The 15,244-nt window shown below is 50.1% G+C and overlaps 1 protein-coding gene across 1 annotated transcript in view; it reads right to left on the bottom strand.

The window, feature by feature from the left end:
- The window catches only part of TRNT1 (tRNA nucleotidyl transferase 1), a 14,237-nt gene extending 9,709 nt beyond the window's left edge, over window positions 1-4,528 (bottom strand). The window contains exons 1-4 of the mRNA XM_072132004.1: window positions 4,302-4,528; window positions 1,752-1,945; window positions 1,542-1,680; window positions 763-889 (exon numbers count right to left, since the gene is read on the bottom strand). Of these exons, the coding sequence (XP_071988105.1) occupies window positions 763-889; window positions 1,542-1,680; window positions 1,752-1,945; window positions 4,302-4,404 (563 nt within the window). The 5' untranslated portion in view covers window positions 4,405-4,528. The remainder of the gene's footprint in view (window positions 1-762; window positions 890-1,541; window positions 1,681-1,751; window positions 1,946-4,301) is intronic.
- Window positions 4,529-15,244: the final 10,716 nt, after the last annotated feature.

Here is a 15,244-nt window from a genome sequence, read left to right as displayed (position 1 = left end):
TGTCTACACACCTACAAGAGTCACCCTGCTGGCGGAGATGTAGCACCCAGCGCAGCGGGGACCTACCTCATGTCTACACACCTACAAGAGTCACCCTGCTGGCGGAGATGTAGCACCCAGCGCAGCGGGGACTTACCTCATGTCTACACACCTACAAGAGTCACCCTGCTGGCGGAGATGTAGCACCCAGCGCAGCGGGGACCTACCTCATGTCTACACACCTACAAGAGTCACCCTGCTGGCGGAGATGTAGCACCCAGCGCAGCGGGGACTTACCTCATGTCTACACACCTACAAGAGTCACCCTGCTGGGGGAGATGTAGCACCCAGCGCAGCGGGGACTTACCTCATGTCTACACACCTACAAGAGTCACCCTGCTGGCGGAGATGTAGCACCCAGCGCAGCGGGGACTTACCTCATGTCTACACACCTACAAGAGTCACCCTGCTGGCGGAGATGTAGCACCCAGCGCAGCGGGGACTTACCTCATGTCTACACACCTACAAGAGTCACCCTGCTGGCGGAGATGTAGCACCCAGCGCAGCGGAGACTTACCTCATGTCTCATCCTCTACAAGAGTCACCCTGCTGGTGGAGATGTAGCACCCAGCGCAGCGGAGACTTACCTCATGTCTAGCCACCTACAAGAGTCACCCTGCTGGCGGAGATGTAGCACCCAGCGCAGCGGGGACCTACCTCATGTCTCCCCCACCCCAGACCACCTATAGACTCCATAGGTTGCCGGTTGGGGCTTCCACTGACCTGAGGTAGCGCAGGATCCGCAGATAATCCTCCTGGATCCGCTTGGCCGGATCACCCACAAATCGGATGTGTCGGTTCTTCAGATCCTCGTAACCATTGAAATAATCGTAGAGCGTTCCGTCAAATCCTGAGGAAACACAAGTCCGTGATGTGGGGGCCACAGGGAGAAGGACCACCACCCCTCAGGGTCCACTAGTCAGGTCTGTTCTGGAGACGCCTGTAGCGGGCGCCGTCCATACAGGGAGGACTAATCCACCCGCACCCCACAGGGAAGACTAATCCATCCGCACCCCACAGGGAAGACTAATCCATCCGCACCCCACAGGGAAGACTAATCCATCCGCACCCCACAGGGAAGACTAATCCATCCGCACCCCACAGGGAAGACTAATCCATCCGCACCCCACAGGGAAGACTAATCCATCCGCACCCCACAGGGATGACTAATCCATCCGCACCCCACAGGGAAGACTAATCCATCCGCACCCCACAGGGAAGACTAATCCATCCGCACCCCACAGGGAAGACTAATCCATCCGCACCCCACAGGGAAGACTAATCCATCCGCACCCCACAGGGAAGACTAATCCATCCGCACCCCACAGGGAAGACTAATCCATCCGCACCCCACAGGGAAGACTAATCCATCCGCACCCCACAGGGAAGACTAATCCATCCGCACCCCACAGGGAAGACTAATCCATCCGCACCCCACAGGGAAGACTAATCCATCCGCACCCCACAGGGAAGACTAATCCATCCGCACCGCCAGCAGTTACCCAGAAACATGGAGTTGATGGTGAGATCGCGCCGCTCGGCGTCCTGCTCCCAGTCCGTAGTGAACTCCACCTCGGCGTGGCGTCCGTCCGTCCGCAGGTCCACCCTCAGCGTGGTGATCTCAAAGTTCTGATCATGAATCTGAGAAAACAGGAAGTGGTGAGAGGAGATCCACAATGACAACATGGCGTCCAGCGCAGCGGCCGCCTCACCCGCGCCGTCACCGTGCCGTGCTTCTCCCCCTTGTTATTGATCAGCCGGATTCCCTCCTTCAGGAAAAGATCCTTCATCTGCTCCGGGGTCGCGGTGGTGGCAAAGTCCACGTCATGCGGCTGCTTCCCAGCGAGGAGATCCCGGACCGCTCCCCCTGCGATCCGCAACTCGTACTTCTCCCGGGAAAATAAATCTGACGGAACAAAACTGAGATTGTATCATCAGCGGAAAATCCCCTCCAGTGCAGGAACCCCCCCCCCACCATTACCTGCGTATAGGGATCCTCCTCCTCCCCCGTCACTACCTGTGTATAGGGATCCTCCTCCTCCCCCGTCACTACCTGTGTATAGGGATCCTCCCCCCCCGTCACTACCTGTGTATAGGGATCCTCCTCCTCCCCCGTCACTACCTGTGTATAGGGATCCTCCTCCTCCCCCGTCACTACCAGTGTATAGGGATCCTCCTCCTCCCCCGTCACTACCAGTGTATAGGGATCCTCCTCCTCCCCCGTCACTACCAGTGTATAGGGATCCTCCTCCTCCCCCGTCACTACCAGTGTATAGGGATCCTCCTCCTCCCCCGTCACTACCAGTGTATAGGGATCCTCCTCCTCCCCCGTCACTACCAGTGTATAGGGATCCTCCTCCTCCCCCGTCACTACCTGTGTATAGGGATCCTCCTCCTCCCCCGTCACTACCTGTGTATAGGGATCCTCCTCCTCCCCCGTCACTACCTGTGTATAGGGATCCTCCTCCTCCCCCGTCACTACCTGTGTATAGGGATCCTCCTCCTCCCCCGTCACTACCTGTGTATAGGGATCCTCCTCCTCCCCCGTCACTACCTGTGTATAGGGATCCTCCTCCTCCCCCGTCACTACCTGTGTATAGGGATCCTCCTCCTCCCCCGTCACTACCTGTGTATAGGGATCCTCCTCCTCCCCCGTCACTACCTGTGTATAGGGATCCTCCTCCTCCCCCGTCACTACCTGTGTATAGGGATCCTCCTCCTCCCCCGTCACTACCTGTGTATAGGGATCCTCCTCCTCCCCCGTCACTACCTGTGTATAGGGATCCTCCTCCTCCCCCGTCACTACCTGTGTATAGGGATCCTCCTCCTCCCCCGTCACTACCTGTGTATAGGGATCCTCCTCCTCCCCCGTCACTACCTGTGTATAGGGATCCTCCTCCTCCCCCGTCACTACCTGTGTATAGGGATCCTCCTCCTCCCCCGTCACTACCTGTGTATAGGGATCCTCCTCCTCCCCCGTCACTACCTGTGTATAGGGATCCTCCTCCTCCCCCGTCACTACCTGTGTATAGGGATCCTCCTCCTCCCCCGTCACTACCTGTGTATAGGGATCCTCCTCCTCCCCCGTCACTACCTGTGTATAGGGATCCTCCTCCTCCCCCGTCACTACCTGTGTATAGGGATCCTCCTCCTCCCCCGTCACTACCTGTGTATAGGGATCCTCCTCCTCCCCCGTCACTACCTGTGTATAGGGATCCTCCTCCTCCCCCGTCACTACCTGTGTATAGGGATCCTCCTCCTCCCCCGTCACTACCTGTGTATAGGGATCCTCCTCCTCCCCCGTCACTACCTGTGTATAGGGATCCTCCTCCTCCCCCGTCACTACCTGTGTATAGGGATCCTCCTCCTCCCCCGTCACTACCTGTGTATAGGGATCCTCCTCCTCCCCCGTCACTACCTGTGTATAGGGATCCTCCTCCTCCCCCGTCACTACCTGTGTATAGGGATCCTCCTCCTCCCCCGTCACTACCTGTGTATAGGGATCCTCCTCCTCCCCCGTCACTACCTGTGTATAGGGATCCTCCTCCTCCCCCGTCACTACCTGTGTATAGGGATCCTCCTCCTCCCCCGTCACTACCTGTGTATAGGGATCCTCCTCCTCCCCCGTCACTACCTGTGTATAGGGATCCTCCTCCTCCCCCGTCACTACCTGTGTATAGGGATCCTCCTCCCCTGTCACTACCTGTGTATAGGGATCCTCCTCCCCTGTCACTACCTGTGTATAGGGATCCTCCTCCCCTGTCACTACCTGTGTATAGGGATTCTCCTCCCCTGTCACTACCTGTGTATAGGGAACCTCCTCCCCTGTCACTACCTGTGTATAGGGATCCTCCTCCCCTGTCACTACCTGTGTATAGGGATCCTCCTCCCCTGTCACTACCTGTGTATAGGGATCCTCCTCCCCTGTCACTACCTGTGTATAGGGATCCTCCTCCCCTGTCACTACCTGTGTATAGGGATTCTCCTCCCCTGTCACTACCTGTGTATAGGGAACCTCCTCCCCTGTCACTACCTGTGTATAGGGATCCTCCTCCCCTGTCACTACCTGTGTATAGGGATCCTCCTCCCCTGTCACTACCTGTGTATAGGGATCCTCCTCCCCTGTCACTACCTGTGTATAGGGATCCTCCTCCCCTGTCACTACCTGTGTATAGGGATCCTCCTCCCCTGTCACTACCTGTGTATAGGGATCCTCCTCCCCCGTCACTACCTGTGTATAGGGATCCTCCTTCATTCCTCACCTGTCAATGTCTTCAGCCCCTCAGTGAATAGAGCCTTGAACTGGGGGCTCTGAGCCGTCATGGTGACCAGGCGGCGGCTCTGTACGATGAGTCGGCCGAGCATCTGCGATCAAGTTCTCATCTGTCTCCTGACCAGTACATGCTTCATGTAGGACCTTCGATGATGTCATGACCCTGGGACCAGATACGTGTGCGTAAGGAGTCACGTGCCGGGTTATGCCGGCGGCTACAGGACCTTCCATGATGTCATGGGCACGTGGTCGGTCACATGAGGAGAGTCGCGCATGCACGGCCGTGCTCGGCGGCCATCTTGGTACACCCAAACATAACCTTCAAACAGCCCCAGCACCTGCAGCCCTTCTTTCTATATGGATGAAGCTGAGGCTGGGAGTGAATTATACCCCGAGCAGGGAGTGTCCTGTGTGATGCTTATATGGGGGATTATGGAGCCAAATTAATTGCAGTGTGACTTTAACCCCTTAATTACTTAATTGCTGTAATTTTCTTTCCTTATTTCGTGCTGCTGCGTTCAGGGAACAGTCCCTTTCAGTTTTACTGTAATTCTAATATTACACAAGCTTGTTTTTTGCAGGATAAGTTGTATTGTTCTATTATGGGTGTCATATCGCCCTGTCTGCGGAATGCGGCTTAGAAGGGGTTAATATCTGTCTGTATTTCCCGGGTGTGAACTGTGGTTGAGCCCTGATTTTTATTCAACTGCACCGGTTCCCTCTGCTTAATCCTGTCCAGCTAAGGGTTACTGGTGTGATGGAGAGCGCCTCTAAGTCCCGCCCCATCACATCTTGCTGGTTATAGTCTTATCTCTGGAGCTTTCCTGCGCTATTGTTATTCTATCGATTGTTCTGGTTGTTGATATCGACTATTGTACCTTTGACTTAGGATATATGAGGGCAGGTGACAGCCCTGGGGGCTCAGTTTAGGCCTCACGGTCCTGTCCGTCCTCCCGATGCCCCTTGCCAACCTCCTTAGGTAGGAATAAATCATCAATTTACTTTTATTATTTAGTTTGGGAAAGAATATAGACTCCTGCTTAGTGGTGGAACAGCTCAATTTAAAGAGCACAGAGCACAGCAGTGTGAGGACACGCCCCCTGTGCACTTGGAGAAGCTCCAATACTGGAATAGAAATCCTAATATCACAGTCCTCATGGCGTTACCGCCTGTATCTTTCTTATCACAGTGCCTCCTCCCTGACAGAGACAGGCATAGGAGACGGGAGGGGGCAGGATGAGTCATAACTTTGCTGCTGCAGCTCCTTCTGTTCAGCGGAGCTCAGAGATATAAACAAAGAAGCACGGAGAGTCTGCACACAGTACAAAAGTAAGTAGCAGGACTGCTGAACCAGTTGATAAACATTCAGGGATTATCTACATGGCATTAAAGGCACATGGGCAATTTATGGAGAAGAGTGGCCAACCCCTTTAAATACTACAACAGGATTTCTGTGTCTCCAGGTGGTTGTATCCAAAGCAGAAGTCTAAGACTCTCAGGAGGAGGGTGGAGGGTGTGATGTGTGGGGCTGTAGGTTTCTCATTATATGGCGCCATATGGTGTCCTGTTATAATACTGCAATCTGATATCAGACGCTGACTCCTCCACTAGGGAGCGCTGCAGAGATGATCATGATCCGCTGACTTGCGGGTCTTGTGTGAGACGGCAGCGCATAAGTATAAGTGGCCCCCCACTCGTGGTCACATGGGGCCACACGCGGTAATAGGGGGATTGATTAAAAGGCGACCGCTGGGACATTGTAAATATCATTAGGGGGGAGACCGCGCAGTCAGCGAGACGTAGGATTGACTCAGCAGGATTACCGCATCATTATATGCAAATAAGATGGCACTAATGAGAGGGAAGAGGCCCATTAGAGTTCCCACCATCTCTGGGGTCCGCCATAACATCGCACCGTCCTCTCCACCCCCCATCAGCGCTGTCACCTTAAAAGCCCCCAAGAAACATCACTAACACTTCTACTAAGATGCTCCATATTTGTATCAGTTTCCTGAAAGCTGGAGGCAACTATTATGGCTGCCATTATACACCGGGACCCCCGAGCTGCCCCAGATCCTGAATAATACATAATATACCGCCATATAAGCGGGAGAAAATGAAAACTGGACTGTAGACTGTTATAATATACTATCATTATACAGCAGTATTATACGGTGGTATTATACTGATACTATATAGCCGTATTATATGGGGTGTAAACCATCCCTTGGTAGAGTGATAGATGGGCAGTGTGTCCCTTTAAGATTCCTGGTCTCCATGTTATAGGGGCCATGGTTTTGTAACTGGACTTTAGGTCCAGGGTTTGGATGTCGCGGGGTTTGGATGTCGCGGGGTTCCTGCTTTGATAGCTCCTCTCCAGACTCCATGACCTGTTATATACCTGACCCCTTGCTGTAGGTCTAGGGGTTCAGATTGTTGGGGAGCAGATGGACAGAGGCGAGAGTTGCTGGGTGCCTCTGTCCTAAAGAGAAGACCAACTGCAGGTCCTGGACTACACACCGGGAGCAAAAGCCTGAAGAGCCGAGTGAGAGCCATTGCTGGACTATTCCTCTTGTACTGCTGCCCTGAAACTAAGGACATTATATTTTTGTTTTATGCTGAAGAAGCTTCTCGAGTTCCTGTTGGACTGTGCTAAATAAATCTTTGGACTTTTATTTGGACAAACCTGCCTGGATGTGAATTTGTGCCAGACAACAAGTCTGTCTGAAGGGTCCCATTTCCCACAGGTGGTATTATACTGATACTATATATATGTGGTGGTATTATACTGATACTTTATAGCCGTATTATATGGTGGTATAACACTGATACTATATATATATATATAAGGTGGTATTATACTGATACTATGTAGCCGTATTATATGGTGGTATAACACTAATGCTATATATAGATGGTAGTATTATACTGATACTATACACTCACCGGCCACTTTATTAGGTACACCTGTCCAACTGCTCGTTAACACTTAATTTCTAATCAGCCAATCACATGGCGGCAACTCAGTGCATTTAGGCATGTAGACATGGTCAAGACAATCTCCTGCAGTTCAAACCGAGCATCAGTATGGGGAAGAAAGGCGATTTGTGGCCTTTGAACGTGGCATGGTTGTTGGTGCCAGAAGGGCTGGTCTGAGTATTTCAGAAACTGCTGATCTACTGGGATTTTCACGCACAACCATCTCTAGGGTTTACAGAGAATGGTCCGAAAAAGAAAAAAACATCCAGTGAGCGGCAGTTCTGTGGGCGGAAATGCCTTGTTGATGCCAGAGGTCAGAGGAGAATGGGCAGACTGGTTCGAGCTGATAGAAAGGCAACAGTGACTCAAATCGCCACCCGTTACACCCAAGGTAGGCAGAAGAGCATCTCTGAACGCACAGTACGTCCAACTTTGAGGCAGATGGGCTACAGCAGCAGAAGACCACACCGGGTGCCACTCCTTTCAGCTAAGAACAGGAAACTGAGGCTACAATTTGCACAAGCTCATCGAAATTGGACAGTAGAAGATTGGAAAAACGTTGCCTGGTCTGATGAGTCTCGATTTCTGCTGCGACATTCGGATGGTAGGGTCAGAATTTGGCGCCAACAACATGAAAGCATGGATCCATCCTGCCTTGTATCAGCGGGTCAGGCTGGTGGTGGTGGTGTCATGGATCCATCCTGCCTTGTATCAGCGGTCAGGCTGGTGGTGGTGGTGTCATGGATCCATCCTGCCTTGTATCAGCGGCTCAGGCTGGTGGTGGTGGTGTCATGGATCCATCCTGCCTTGTATCAGCGGCTCAGGCTGGTGGTGGTGGTGTCATGGATCCATCCTGCCTTGTATCAGCGGGTCAGGCTGGTGCTGGTGGTGTCATGGATCCATCCTGCCTTGTATCAGCGGTTCAGGCTGGTGGTGGGGGTGTCATGGATCCATCCTGCCTTGTATCAGCGGCTCAGGCTGGTGGTGGTGGTGTCATGGATCCATCCTGCCTTGTATCAGCGGGTCAGGCTGGTGGTGGTGGTGTCATGGATCCATCCTGCCTTGTATCAGCGGCTCAGGCTGGTGGTGGTGGTGTCATGGATCCATCCTGCCTTGTATCAGCGGCTCAGGCTGGTGGTGGTGGTGTCATGGATCCATCCTGCCTTGTATCAGCGGCTCAGGCTGGTGGTGGTGGTGTCATGGATCCATCCTGCCTTGTATCAGCGGCTCAGGCTGGTGGTGCTGGTGTCATGGATCCATCCTGCCTTGTATCAGCGGTTCAGGCTGGTGGTGGTGGTGTCATGGATCCATCCTGCCTTGTATCAGCGGCTCAGGCTGGTGGTGGTGGTGTCATGGATCCATCCTGCCTTGTATCAGCGGCTCAGGCTGGTGGTGGTGGTGTCATGGATCCATCCTGCCTTGTATCAGCGGGTCAGGCTGGTGGTGGTGGTGTCATGGATCCATCCTGCCTTGTATCAGCGGCTCAGGCTGGTGGTGCTGGTGTCATGGATCCATCCTGCCTTGTATCAGCGGCTCAGGCTGGTGGTGCTGGTGTCATGGATCCATCCTGCCTTGTATCAGCGGCTCAGGCTGGTGGTGGTGGTGTCATGGATCCATCCTGCCTTGTATCAGCGGCTCAGGCTGGTGGTGGTGGTGTCATGGATCCATCCTGCCTTGTATCAGCGGGTCAGGCTGGTGGTGGTGGTGTCATGGATCCATCCTGCCTTGTATCAGCGGGTCAGGCTGGTGGTGGTGGTGTCATGGATCCATCCTGCCTTGTATCAGCGGCTCAGGCTGGTGGTGCTGGTGTCATGGATCCATCCTGCCTTGTATCAGCGGTTCAGGCTGGTGGTGGTGGTGTCATGGATCCATCCTGCCTTGTATCAGCGGCTCAGGCTGGTGGTGGTGGTGTCATGGATCCATCCTGCCTTGTATCAGCGGCTCAGGCTGGTGGTGGTGGTGTCATGGATCCATCCTGCCTTGTATCAGCGGGTCAGGCTGGTGGTGCTGGTGTCATGGATCCATCCTGCCTTGTATCAGCGGGTCAGGCTGGTGGTGCTGGTGTCATGGATCCATCCTGCCTTGTATCAGCGGCTCAGGCTGGTGGTGGTGGTGTCATGGATCCATCCTGCCTTGTATCAGCGGCTCAGGCTGGTGGTGGTGGTGTCATGGATCCATCCTGCCTTGTATGAGCGGGTCAGGCTGGTGGTGGTGGTGTCATGGATCCATCCTGCCTTGTATCAGCGGCTCAGGCTGGTGGTGCTGGTGTCATGGATCCATCCTGCCTTGTATCAGCGGCTCAGGCTGGTGGTGCTGGTGTCATGGATCCATCCTGCCTTGTATCAGCGGGTCAGGCTGGTGGTGGTGGTGTCATGGATCCATCCTGCCTTGTATCAGCGGCTCAGGCTGGTGGTGGTGGTGTCATGGATCCATCCTGCCTTGTATCAGCGGGTCAGGCTGGTGGTGGTGGTGTCATGGTGTCTTTGGGCCCCTTGGTACAACGCCGCAGCCTACCTGAGTATTGTTGCTGCCCATGTCCATCCCTTTATGAGCACAATGTACCCTGTAACATCTCATGGCTACTTTCAGCAGGATAATGCGCCAGGTCATAGAGCTGGAATCATCTCAGACTGGTTTCTTGAACATGACAATGAGGTCACTGGACACAAATGGCCTCCACAGTCACCAGATCTCAGTCCAATAGAGCATCTTTGGGATGTGGTGGAACGGGAGATTCGCATCATGGATGTGCAGCCGACAAATCTGCGGCAACTGTGTGATGCCATCATGTCAATATGGAGCAAAATCTCTGAGGAGCTTCCAGCACCTTGTTGTATTTATATATATGGGGGTATTATACCGAATATATATATAACTAAACAATGGTTCTCTGACTCACCACTAACAAAACACTTTTGTTGCTCCAGGCACAGAGGTCAGGGCTGTGTGCTCTCCAGCCTCCTTCCAGAGAGACAACACTACCAGCTCTGCTGAGCGGCTTTATGCAGACTGATTAGGCTGCTCCCATCACCTGTGTCCAAGGTGCTGGACAACACAACCTCAGCACTAAGGCCTTGCATAATAGCAAAACCTAGGGGAAACATACCGCCCATCCACAGTTAACCCCTTCAGTGTCTCACAATATATATTCGGTATAATACCCCTATATATATATATTCGGTATAATACCCCTATATATATATATATTCGGTATAATACCCCTATATATATATATATTCGGTATAATAGGTACATCACTGAAAGGGTATAAAGAGAGTATCGACTAAACAATGTAAACTAAAATGTAACTTTTAATTCTGAATATTAAAAAATAGAACGAATGTGGAGAATGTGTAGTACTACACCAATTTCATGTGCGTTAAGAACATTGGTATTGGCCCCAGTTCATAGCACTAGTCTGGGACAAACTATGCCAGGGTAACGATACTGAGATCCTTTTGCAGGGGTTATAGGCTAGTGGATAATGGAGCGCCTATATATATGCCGAAGGCAGGCAAATGCACCTCTTATCCGGCCAACACCTCTTGCTTGAGATAAAGTTTTGAATTTATTAAAAATATGTATCAGATCCCAACCACAGTGCAGAGCGGGATATGCACCCTGCACTAGGAAGGTAGAAGAATATGGTGGAAGCAATCAGCTGAAATGATGTAGGAGAAGGGTCAGCTAGTCGGCTAGACTGAGGCCACAATGGGCTAAGATCAGCTGCTAACTTATTATCAAAGCTATCTACAACCCTAACTCCTCAGCGTGCTCTCCTAACGATACTGAGATCCTACGCGTTTCCTGACAACTCTCATCAGGGATCAGATAAATTTGTCATATTAAGATTGAAAATATAACGCATTGTGATGGGTGCACATTCGCACAGCGTGTCCCCGTATTGATATCAATGGCAGCGTGCACGGGGACACGCTGGGTATTTAAACTTGAGACCCCGCCCACCTATGACCTCACAGGGTGGCTAAGAGCCAATGTAAAGAGCCGTATCAGACGAGCCCTCTCATTGGAAACACCCACGTAGTGTCAGGAAGTTCCGGCCTCTAAACACAGCCGGGGGCGGTGACCCACCGCCGGTCATGTGATCGCGGGTCTGGCGCGTCACTCGGACTGCCCAGATTCCGTGTCAGCTAGGGCTATTGGACGACTACGAGGTGTCCAGATACCGATGATGGTAAGCCACTCCTGTTAAACGAAGAAAGGTAGGTACAGGGTACCAAATAGAGAGATGGGGAATCAGATCGGATGCCCGTCATTTGGCATCCTCGGCCAGGTACAGATACTCGATACTCTCTTTATACCCTTTCAGTGATGTACCTATTATACCGAATATATATATATATATATATATATATACCTGGAAGTACCTGTGCAGCTTTGGGGTGTGTGTAATATCTGGAAATGAGTCTGATGTTCTCCAGGTCCTCAGGTCCAGGTCTGAGGTCTAGAACTCTTCCAGGTTTCCCTGAATAGTTTCCTTCCTCATTTCCTTCTCAGTCACTGATGAATCATGAAGGGGAATCATTGACATAAATTCGTCTCGCTCTGACTTCATGGAGGGAATTCCTGGCGTTTACTGGAGGAAAGGAGAATATTTTCTGCTCAAATCTAGAAATTCCCAGTAAGAAAAAGAAATGACAACCAATGTGAGCAGGAGGATAGGCACCCAGCTTTCCCAGCCCCCTGTCAGCTACAGGCAGCACCTGTAGAAGAGAGGAGTGATGGCGGCTCTCACCGGGAGGATCTCCGCATACTATATTTTGCACATTGAAGTCTTTCATTATTTATTTTTTCTAATGTATTTAGCAAAAGGAAAAATGAACATACAGTAATTTTACACAAATCTTATGGACCACAGCAATCAATAAATAATTACAAACATTTCATTACTTACTCCTCTCTTTCCTACGTGTGAATGGCGTTTTGTCCCGGTCCTTCCATCACACTGTCCTTCCTTATCCTCTCGCTGTTTGCGGTCTGCATGTGGATCCAGGGCTCTGCTTTTAGATTTTTTCCGTATCTCTGTTTTAATCTGTCCCTCGGTATAATGAGGAATAGTGGAGGGAATCTGAACATCAAATCAACACCCCTAAAAGATGCTCTGACCTCCAATGACCTCTAGGGGGCCCTGGTGGTCCTGGGCTCAAGTAACATCGTAATGTGTAAATCTACGACTTGTGAAAGTTCCTTTTCTATGCTGATCCCATTTGGTAACGGATAAAATATTTCCCAATGGTTGGGAGATAACCGCAGCAGATAAGAGCAGATGATTCAACTTGTTTGTGACCTGAAGAAGAACTGATACAATGTATACAGCCCCCAGATACACTGAGTGATACAATGTATACAGCCCCCAGATACACTGAGTGATACAATGTATACAGCCCCTAGATACATCACTACTGAGGGATACAATGTATACAGCCCCCAGATACATCACTACTGAGTGATACAATGTATACAGCCCCCAGATACACTGAGTGATACAATGTATACAGCCCCCAGATACACTGAGTGATACAATGTATACAGCCCCTAGATACATCACTACTGAGGGATACAATGTATACAGCCCCCAGATACATCACTACTGAGTGATACAATGTATACAGCCCCCAGATACATCACTACCGAGTGATACAATGTATACAGCTCCTAGCAACATCACTACTGAGGGATACAATGTATACAGCCCCCAGATACATCACTACTGAGTGACACAATCTATACAGCCCCCCAGATACATCACTACTGAGGGATACAATGTATACAGCCCCCAGATACATCACTACTGAGGGATACAATGTATACAGCCCCCAGATACATCACTACTGAGTGATACAATGTATACAGCCCCCCAGATACATCACTACTGAGTGATACAATGTATACAGCTCCTAGATACATCACTACTGAGTGATACAATGTATACAGCCCCCAGATACATCACTACTGAGTGATACAATGTATACAGCCCCCAGATACATCACTACTGAGTGATACAATGTATACAGCCCCCAGATACATCACTACTGAGTGATACAATGTATACAGCCCCCAGATACACTGAGTGATACAATGTATACAGCCCCCAGATACATCACTACTGAGGGATACAATGTATACAGCCCCCAGATACATCACTACTGAGTGATACAATGTATACAGCCCCTAGATACATCACTACTGAGTGATACAATGTATACAGCCCCTAGATACATCACTACTGAGTGATACAATGTATACAGCCCCCAGATACATCACTACTGAGTGATACAATGTATACAGCCCCTAGATACATCACTACTGAGTGATACAATGTATACAGCCCCCAGATACATCACTACCGAGTGATACAATGTATACAGCCCCTAGATACATCACTACTGAGGGATACAATGTATACAGCCCCTAAATACATCACTACTGAGTGATACAATGTATACAGCCCCTAGATACATCACTACTGAGTGACACAATGTATACAGCCCCCAGATACATCACTACTGAGGGATACAATGTATACAGCCCCCAGATACATCACTACTGAGGGATACAATGTATACAGCCCCCAGATACACTGAGTGATACAATGTATACAGCCCCTAGATACATCACTACTGAGTGATACAATGTATACAGCCCCTAGATACATCACTACTGAGTGATACAATGTATACAGCCCCCAGATACATCACTACTGAGTGATACAATGTATACAGCCCCCAGATACATCACTACTGAGTGATACAATGTATACAGCCCCCAGATATATCACTACTGAGGGATACAATGTATACAGCCCCCAGATACATCACTACTGAGTGATACAATGTATACAGCTCCCAGATACATCACTACTGAGCGATACAATGTATACAGCTCCTAGATACATAACTACTGAGTGATACAATGTACAAAGCCCCCAGATACATCAATACTGAGTGATCCAATGTATACAGCCCCCAGATACATCACTACTGAGTGATACAATGTATACAGCCCCCAGATACATAACTACTGAGTAATACAATGTATACAGCCCCCAGATACATCACTACTGAGTGATACAATGTATAAGTCCCTAGATACATCACTACTGAGTGATACAATGTATACAGCCCCCAGATACACTGAGTGATACAATGTATACAGCCCCCAGATACATCACTACTGAGTGATACAATGTATACAGCCCCCAGATACATCACTACTGAGTAATACAATGTATACAGCCCCCAGATACATCACTACTGAGTAATACAATGTATACAGCCCCCAGATACATCACTACTGAGGGATACAATGTATACAGCCCCCAGAGACATCACTACTGAGTGATACAATGTATACAGCCCCCAGATACATCACTACTGAGGGATACAATGTATACAGCCCCCAGATACATCACTACTGAGTGATACAATGTATACAGCCCCTAGATACATCACTACTGAGGGATACACTGTATACAGCCCCCAGATACACTGAGTGATACAATGTATACAGCCCCTAGATACACTGAGTGATACAATGTATACAGCCCCTAGATACACTGAGTGATAAAATGTATACAGCCCCTAGATACATCACTACTGAGTGATACAATGTATACAGCCCCCAGATACACTGAGTGATACAATGTATACAGCTCCCAGATACATCACTACTGAGTGATACAATGTATACAGCCCCTAGATACATCACTACTGAGTGATACAATGTATACAGCTCCGAGATACATCACTACTGAGTGATACAATGTATACAGCCCCTAGATACATCACTACTGAGTGATACAATGTATACAGCCCCTAGATACATCACTACTGAGTGATACAATGTATACAGCTCCCAGATACATCACTACTGAGTGATACAATGTATACAGCCCCTAGATACATCACTACTGAGTGATACAATGTATACAGC

This window comes from Engystomops pustulosus, unplaced genomic scaffold, assembly GCF_040894005.1.
Source record: "Engystomops pustulosus unplaced genomic scaffold, aEngPut4.maternal MAT_SCAFFOLD_197, whole genome shotgun sequence".
Classification (NCBI taxonomy): domain Eukaryota; kingdom Metazoa; phylum Chordata; class Amphibia; order Anura; family Leptodactylidae; genus Engystomops; species Engystomops pustulosus.
The sequence above is the reverse complement of the archived record's forward strand: the minus strand, read 5'-3'. Positions and strand labels throughout refer to the sequence as shown.